This window comes from Anarhichas minor, unplaced genomic scaffold (assembly GCF_050575085.1).
Source record: "Anarhichas minor isolate MPS153535 unplaced genomic scaffold, ASM5057508v1 ptg000017l, whole genome shotgun sequence".
NCBI lineage: Eukaryota > Metazoa > Chordata > Actinopteri > Perciformes > Anarhichadidae > Anarhichas > Anarhichas minor.
In genome coordinates, this window is record NW_027466463.1 from 13,360,185 (window position 1) to 13,369,619 (window position 9,435).

The 9,435-nt window shown below is 45.5% G+C and overlaps 1 protein-coding gene across 1 annotated transcript in view; it reads right to left on the reverse strand.

Moving 5' to 3' along the window:
- Positions 1-6,744, reverse strand: part of nrg3b (neuregulin 3b) — a 166,884-nt gene extending 160,140 nt beyond the window's left edge. The window contains exon 1 of the mRNA XM_076093788.1: positions 6,000-6,744. Coding sequence (XP_075949903.1) covers positions 6,000-6,744 — 745 coding nt within the window. The remainder of the gene's footprint in view (positions 1-5,999) is intronic.
- Between the last annotated feature and the right edge of the window lie 2,691 nt (positions 6,745-9,435).

Below are 9,435 nucleotides of genomic sequence, written 5' to 3' on the forward strand. Positions count from 1 at the left end.
CACGCTGAGGCCAAGAAAAAAACAGTTTGGGTTCAAATGGTCTTCAATAACTGTGCGGCGGAAATGATAAAAAGCTGAGGCACAAGAACTTGCTTTTTCTGACTCGAAAAATATTTGTAAATCGGTGCAGCTGCACACACACACACACACACACGCTGTGCCGAAGCAGCTCTGCTTGGGCCGGGCCTCAACCAACAAGCAGAGCGTGTCTCAGGAGAGACAGAGGGGCCTCAGAGGCAGCCTGGCAAATCTGAGCCTGACCTCCCTGGAGAGAGAGAAAGAGAGGCAAACTGGATTTATATCTTTGTTTTTAATCCCCCTTACACGCTTCACCGGTCCTACAGTAGTACTTTGTGCAGGCTTAATGTATAGTCAGGAAAGTAACAAATAACAACAAACGACAAAAAAACAGGAGCTTGCGTGTCAGGAGAAAACATCGAAAACGGACGTCTGTGTCGCTCTCCGGTGTTTTCCTATCTGAAATACAAAACGTGGCACAATTTCTGACTGGCTTTTGACTCCATAGTGGTATGAGGTGAGCCTGTTATTCAGACCGAAATGCCATTTCGTTCCCGCTCCAGTATTCAGTTTGACATTGGCCTCTTGTGAAGCTGCTTTCTGTTTGGGGAGGGAGTCTATTTTTTGCCCTGACCAATCCCCGTGACTGAAGCGTCCATCTGCTTGACGTCAATTTCGGGCGACAGAATCTGCATCAGCGTTGGCTATCAGAAGTCAGCTTTTACCCTGCTGATGGAAGTCACTTAACACAAAAATTCAAATACCTTTACACAAGTGGTTTCAAGATAAAGGACTGAATCCTCCCCGTCCATTTTCATAATTACCAGGGAAGCCAACTGAAAATTAAACCCATGGGGATGACAGCAACAACACTTTTTCATCTGTTAAAAACAAATCCTTCAATTCACAGCTGTTCTGGTTGGATGGCTGTTGTTTCAGTTGATTTACAGAAGCCTTGATAGCTGTGGATTGCTCTCACACAGATGACCAAATGACTCTCACCTATAAAAGGCGCTGACTGAATGGCTTGTTTCCCCCAACTGGGTGAAACAGCCATGGATTCCATTGAAGAGCAACACCAGACCTTTTGAATTGCCTGACAAAAATTTCAATGTGGCTGGCGATTCACAACTCGGGAATCAGGCAAGCGAGATGTGCATGGAATTACAAACCACACTTCCCTAAGGAAGATTCCCCACAAGCGAGAAGAGAGTGGCATTGGGCCCTGAGCCAAGGCAGCGTCCATGGTTTCCCCAACAGGCATCCATTGTGCTCTGCTCCATTCACCTGTTATTTCCCTACTTATGAGCCAATGGGGCTTGTATGTAGAGAGTGGAGTCGGATACGTAATGGCCTCAGAAAAAGAAACGATAGATTCATGAGTTTGGGCACACACACACACATGCGTCAGGCTCGTCTTTGTGTTAAAAGTGTGCCAGTATTTCTGCGTGTGCCCATATGCTCATGAATATGAGCTGAGGAGCTAACGTATGAAGGAAGATGGAAAGCACAAAAGCAAAGCAAAAATAGATGGAGAAATACAATGACACTCAGAGCGGACACAATAACCATGGGGAAAGAGGGAGAGCGAGGGAGAATGAGGAGGGAAAAAAAGACAAGAGGAGTAGGGAAAATATGTCATTATCCCCCAACGGACAGGGATTGTCTTTCTTCCAGGACACAGGAATTAATTGAGATCTTCACCAAACAGCAGGAGCAATAGAGTAGACAACGAGTAGAGTGGGGGGAAAAACATGTTACTGCCTCCTATGCGCAGTCCAGATAATGTGAAACCAGAGGCCATACAGTATAACTGCATTAGCACACAAGTTAACATCAAATATGAGATGACTTGGCCGTGGGTAAAGACAAACGCACCTGAAGCCATGTTTTACAGAGCGTTTCATCATCAGCTGAGACATTTTCTGTGTATCTTCACACTTTAAATATGCAGCATTGCACAAATCCACAAACTTGATGCATCCAAGCTTTAGAAGAAGCTGCACTCTCTGACGTTTGCTCCATAAACGGCAGTGTTTTGCCCTCAAGAATACCGCGTTAGTGTTTTGCATCTAATATGGCACATAAATACTGCACACAAGGGTTTTGTGAATGAATATAAACAGTACAGAGGTTGTGTGAATTAAAGCAATATGCAGTAAAGAGAGTGCTTCAATATTTTAGCCCATACAAACTCAATTGTCAATACGAGGCACGGGGGAGAATACCATAGCAACAAGAAGCCATTTAACACAAAGCGTAGCCTTGGGCGTATAAGTAGTGACAGTGGTCTCTTAACACTAACCATTACATTTTAGCAATGTTCCCGCCCGCTTTTTGTTGTTTGATCCGGTTTAAATTCAAAGTGTTCACAAATACTGGAAGTGAAAGCGTGATAGTGAACATATGACTATTTAATCAATGGATTCACAGCTGTGGTTTTGCTCAAGGAGGGCTGTCCTGCAAACATTTCAGAAATAAGACTTCCACAAAACCGTTGAATGCCGCAAAGTCAACTGGTGAATTCAATCAGTAAGTAGTTTTACTTCCATTCATTAACATTTTGAAACGCATGCTTCTTCTGTGTCATCAAATGTCTTTCTTCAAATGAAATGTTAAATATCACATAGACTGTAAGTAACAAGTGAACTTGGTCACCCGGTATTTTGTAGACTTTTAAAGCCTAGAGTTCGGCATTTCGACCGTCGCTATCTTGGTTTTTACCCGTTCCCAACTTGGCTTTTTGCAACCGGAAGTGATTTGATAGGGGCGGAGCTAAGTACAACCGAACGCTGCATAAGACTTTTTAGGCAACCAAAATGTTACAAATGACTTTCATAAACTGAAAACACACTGTGAAAGGGTTAAAGTTGTAAGACAGCTCCCAGACTGGACAAAGCTGTGTTAGTGACCTGTCAATCATAAGGTAGCCACGCCCTAAAGCACACCCTGCTTTTTGGTCTATTTTACTCTGAATAGGACCATAATTTACTAAATGAACATCATGCTGTATTGAAGAAGACTTGGGACTAGCGATTGAGACCATAAACTCATGTGTACGATGTTTACTGAGGTAATCAGGTGAGGAGTAGGGTCATTTTCTCATAGACTTCTATACAATCAGACTTATTTCCGGAGGTTGCCGACCGAATGACCGAGGAACAAGTCTGCAATCAACCTGCAATCATCAATGAAAGGAAACCATTCATCAGAAAGTCTTGGGCCATGAGAATGTGCTGTACGTGAGGAATATCTGCAGCAATTTGACTGCAAGGAGAGATTTCAATAAAACATCATAGCTGAAATGTCGAATGAAAAACAAACATGCTGTCAGATGTAGCATAGACGTGATGAACTGGGTGACTTACTTCCCATTTGACGTTCCTTACAAAACAATCTGAATATGTATATGCTATATGAATGATGAGCATATTTTATGTCAGACTGCCATAAATCTCCGGTGGAGGTACCTAGCTATTCAAATTACACTTTCCATGGCTTTGAAAATATGAATGGTCTTTTTTTTCTTTTAAAGTAGGAGACAGGATCTATTTCTACAAATATGACTACTTTTGCAGCAAAGTTTTCATCACTGACGTAATCAATTATTACGTTACCAATGCTTGATGCCATGGTGATGTTTTTGGCAAACAAGAAAGGGGCTGAGAGCTTAAAGCTTTCATTCGGTGTTTTTTTTATAATCTAGGTTCAAAGAATTAGAAGCAAGGTCTGCATTTTTAAGATCTGGTTTACTTTAGTGAAATAGAGTTGAATAAAACAATGGGGCGGTCTGTCCCCATTGATTTGCAACAATGAGGACAGCAGACATGTGTTTTGGTGCCTGTAGAGTACCACCTGTTAGATATTTACTAAATGCATGGATAATGGATGTAATAAGTGGGCAGCCCACTAGTCATGATGTCAACATGTAGGCTTGAGACTTATCAACAACATCAGCCTCCACTGAGAATCACTTGTATATGTGAAAGATAATATTAACTGAGTGCAGCTTTACGAAGCATGCTTTAGCTTTTGAAGGCAGTGCCCTTTTTATAGTATACAGTACAAACAGATGCGTCCTGATGCTCACACTAGGGGGTTGCCCGGTTTGGCAGCTTTCAGCTGTTTGGCAGCTCTTTGTAGAGTGACGTAACTGACTCTGAAGCAGTGGATTATGGTGCGGGTGGAGTTTGAGGACTGTCTATTGGAATTTCTATACTTAAGTCACCATCGGAGTCCATTGTTGCTTTGTGAATTCAAGCTGATCACAGCCAATGTTCTCGCTCAATTGGGAAAACTGCAAAGTTGAAGTCATTTTTCTCAAAAGCTGTTCAACTGCAAACAGAATACATACAGTTTAATATCCAATGTCCAACCAGCTATACGGAAAATATTTGGCCTGAGGTAAAGAGAAACAAAATGATCTGGTTTGATCACGGTGAGCCTGTTGAAGCTTTCCAACTGGTGAACGACAGGATATCATTTAGTCAACCGGAGCTGCCGTCCAAACGTATGATCAACACCAGAAACGTTGAGAAATTAAGGTTTCAGTTTTCACATTAAAGTTTTGTCGTTGCCCACTAGAGCACTTTGCTGGGGGGGAAAAGAAAAAAAAACAGGAAACGGACAATTTCATAATTCCTTGAATTGGTAAATCCACTGAGCTCATATTATTACCATGACATTTTGAAGACAGTACTTGTTGGCCACTGGACCTGGAGCCTTTGCATTGGTGCAACTGTATAAAGCTAAGGCGAATCATGCAACTAAACACAGATGATCAAGAGCCAAATGTGAGTTTTAAGTCAAAGCTGCCAATTAAAGTTTCAACTGAATTTGTTTGAGTTGGAGAATAAAAATCCTACAGTCACACACAGGCAATACTCATGACTGCACTCGCATCCTGCCCCACCCACGTCTGAAAACTATCCCTTGTGATGTTAAAAACATGCCCCTTGTGGAATGAATAATCAGGAAGCCTTTTTTTTTTTTTACACAATGCTAAATACGCAAAATTCACAGCTACCCTGCTTTACATCCTATATCTCCCTCGAGCCTTTTCCTCACTTAGCCCACTCCATCTGCCATCTCTCTCTCTGCTCACAGCTCCCACTCATCATTCCCCTGCTTTGGTATGCTTCCTGCATTTTCTTCCATTGCCATCCTCTTCGACTTTGTTGTTTGTCAAAGTACTTCTTCTCTTTTTCTCCATTACCTACCTCATCTCTATCCACTTGTCCTTTGCAACCTCGTTCTCATCCCTGCATCCATCTACTTTCCCCTCTGTGCCTTATCTTTCTGTCTGTCTCTCTCTCAGTATATCCCTGCAGTACCTGCGACAATCTGCTCCCAGTATCCTCTGATCTAAATGAGATGTGTGGCCTTGCTATATCTGATTCCTCTAGACAGGAGGTGAAAGCTAACCTTTATCCCGCTTCGACACCTCACCAGCTCCTGTTATTTGTTTTCATAACACAAATGTGCCGTCCTCAGTCACATGACACATCACAAAGCTTCAACATCCCAACTCAAGCAGACCAAATAAAATATGCTTTACTAGACGGAGCCCTGCCTTTAATGGTACTTAAACCAGTGCGTGAAAAAAACCTCCCAAGATTCCTATCGGATTAATGCGCAAGTGAAAGATAAAGACGAGAGGGGTGAAAGTACTGAGAATATCCCCGGATATCTATCTGTGCTAATGAATGCGATTAATGTTAAGCTGCGGTAGTATCCACTTTCCATTTGGATATAAAAAGAAATAATGCATATTCTCAGACCATGAGTCATATAAGACAAGACGTTATTCTTTTTTAAATCCAGGCACACAGTTGCATGTAATAACTGGCTGTTATAGTGACATACCACTATTGCTACTGTAAATGCCCAGAAAAGAGCTCTTGTGAAACACTCATCTCCAGTTCCACACATAACCTCACACAACCGCACTAACTCTCCATAAACCCCGAAGGTGAACTTACGTGTTCGGAAGCGGTGGTGTGGGCGTGTGGCCGGGCCCTTGCCTGGGCGCCCGTGATTCCAGCGTGACGTGGGTTTGACTGGCGCCGCCTGCTGGGAGGTGGTCGGCTGCGCCTTGGCGGTGGCCTTCGCGGTAGCCGTAGTTGTGGTGGATGCTGTCGTGGTGACGGTGGCAGAGGTCTGCCCCGGCTTAGAGTTGGCGGCTCCGTTGCGTCCACCGCCGGGGCTGCTTCCTTTTCTAACAGTGCTGCGAGGGGTGACCTCCTTACCGCTGCCATCTCCGTTGGCAGTGCTGCCGTTGGCCGAGTGGTTCGCCGGTGGCACCGATCGAGTTCTTGGCGCCGGAGCTGTACCGTCGGCAGCTAGCGGCGTGGTACTCAACACCATGGCCGTGGTGGAGGCAGTTGAAGTGGTGGTGGCTGTGTAAATGTCGGGGCCCTTGGGCATGGCACTGGGTTTGGAGAGAAATATGGGGTCCTGTCCAATGCTACCTTTGGGATCCACCAGATCAGTGGGGACATAGTCTTGGACAGATCCCACAACAATCCATTTCAGCAGCATGAGACTGAGTCCCAGTCCCACAAAGCCCATTACCAGGGGCACGGCACACAGCCAGGTCTGCTGGCGAGGCCACACAGCGCAGGGGCCGCAGCGGAGAGGGCCCGGGGCTCTGGGAGATGCCTGTTCAGCCCCTGGCTCCTCCAGTGTCATGGCCGCTAGACTGCTCGCACCGGAACGCTCACTCATCCTGCCGGAGCTTTTCGTCTTGTTGGGGGTGTTTCGGCGGTCAAACAGGTGGCCAAATGATACAAGGGCATATACGAGGAAGGGGATGTGGTGCAGAAGAAATGCTGGGCATCTTAAGTATGTACCCACACAATACCTAGCCTATATATATATATATATTATCTACATGCACAAACATAAAACATGAACTAAAGCACGAGCACGAGCAGACACAACCCACTCACATTCACCTACTACTAATTAAGAACTGGCAAAGCACTCAAACGCACACAACAGTGATATTACCTACACTCCCTCTGGCGGACAACAAACCAAACACACGCGCAAATACGCACAAGAATATACACACTTCCACACGAGCACGCGGGCTACGGACAGGAGAGGGAGCGAGAAGACGGGCCGCCTCACTGTAGTTCAGCGTTAACGAAGCGATGATAAATCCCAGGATGCTTCACTCTCTTGTTAAAAAAAGCCGACGTAAAAAGAACGGAGAAGGATATCGATCCGCCTCAGACTGGAGCTGTAAATCCATGCGCGTGTGTGCGTGCGTAGATCAACAACCCAAGCTACGGCAGCACCCGTCTCCACACTCAATTGGTTGATTATCGGCCGCATAAGTTCCTGAAAATGCGAAGCACTTATTGTTCCTTTATTCTCTTAGGTTTCGTTTGAGTTAATTCGACCTTTCCTGCGTACATCAGTGAGCCTCCTTTCCCTCTTCCAGGTGTCTTTTGTCGGTTACTTCAAGTTTGCCTCCGATAGCACTCCATGCCCAGACACCCTTCTGGTCGCTCCAGCTGTCGGTAATCCAGTGGGGGAGACAGACGGTGAAAGCCACCGAAACTGAATCGAGGCAGGGGGGGAGAGAAAGGGATCCGATGTGATCTGAAAACGAGATGGGGCGGTGCTGGTGGCGCCCGGGGGGTGGCGGGGTAAATCCAAGTGATCCGGGTCCAATCCCTACCCCGACCACACCACTCTGATTTTTCCGGGAGTGACAGCCGTGTGTCTCCACAGCAGTCTGTCTGCGATGATAGATCCGGTGTCGGTGGGAACGGGGGAAAAAGAGAAGAAGCCTATACGATTCGTTTACCTTCGCTGCATTCCCACAGTGGTGCAAGCAGCAGAAAGGGAGACGGAGAGAGAGAGAGAGAGAGAGAGAGAGAGAGAGAGAGAGAGAGAGAGAGAGAGAGGATGGAGGGAGTGAGGCTTGGCTGCTGCTGCTCTGAAAAAAACGATGCGGCGGCTGTTCTTGGAGGCTGCAGACTAGGGAGAGACAGCGAGGGAGGGAGAGAGGGAGGTCGGAGGGAGGCGGGGAGAGGGGTTGCTCGCTAAATCCGCGGTGAGTGATGTGGGTTTCACGGCTCCCATCCCATCCGGCGCTCTCCTCCGGTTCGCCCGCCGTCCTCAACACTCCAAAGTGACGACTAGTGACTGCCCCATCTCTCCCCGCGGACTCCACGGGTGTAGGTGTGCGCTGACACCCTTATCGGCAAAAAGAAAGAAAGAAAAGAAAAGAACAATTGTGGTGGGCAGAAATGGGTAGGTAGGAAAACAAGAGAGCGGAGAGAGAGAGAGAGAGCAGAGATACGTGTTGGCTAAGCTCTGCAGCAGATGCAGATAGGAGGCAGAGGGAGGAGGCGGCAGCAACAGCAGCGCACGGCACACATGCACGCACACACGGCGTGGAGAGGAGAGGCGCTGCCATAGACACACCCCAGGGAGCGGTGAGAGGGAAGGAGGGAGAGAGAGGATGAGGAGGGAGGCGCCACCCCGATGTCTTCCACCAGTGGCACACAAGAGCAAACAAACCAAACACCTGGCTCCTAATTTATGGGCGAGTTAGAGCACTACTTCAACTTGATACTGCTGTGGGCAGTGGATGAATCCTTTTTTTTACAGTGCACAGGGGACACCCAGGTTATATCGGCAGCACAGCCTCACTGGTATCAGAATATGAGTGAAGAATATTCTCAAGATACAGTAGATTCAAGGCTCCTTTAATTAGACAGATGTGGCATTTGGTTTGTATTATAATAAAAAGCTTGTGACATAGGAACCATGCATGGATAAGGGCATATGATGAGACAGATGCAATCAACAGCAAATTACTGTATGAAAATACGTGAAATACAATAGAGTTAAATTTAGGGTAAAACCAAATTTGAAAATTATCCATCACAAAGATTTGAAGTGTGTGAAAGGAGATTCAATATAAGGGTGTCGATTATTTTCAATGTTCATGCAATATAGATACAGTTTTTGAGCAACAACAAAAAAAAAGCAACAGTTGTAACATGAATTTATACTCGCCGTCTCTTTTTGCACACGCATTGTCACCCTGGGAGACACATCAATGCTGTTTCATTATTAAAGTGTGACTACCCAGTTTTCCTCGATTAATTTCTAACCATAAAAAAAGCTATTTAAACAAGTTGCGGTTGTTAAATTGCTAATCAGACATTTAGACGTCTTCAATGTCTCCAATTTTTTTTGACAAAGTGCCACTGAATGCAGCTGTTTTTGTTGCTCATGGAAGAAAACTGACGAACACAGAGGTACTCTGCTTCATTATTTATTGTTGCTTCAAGATAAGGTAGGGTTGTGGCATTATTTCAAGCTACTTCTTTAGAACATGGTTGATTCTGTGAAACACTGGAACTGGAGTATTCGTCAAGTTCAAGAAAATAA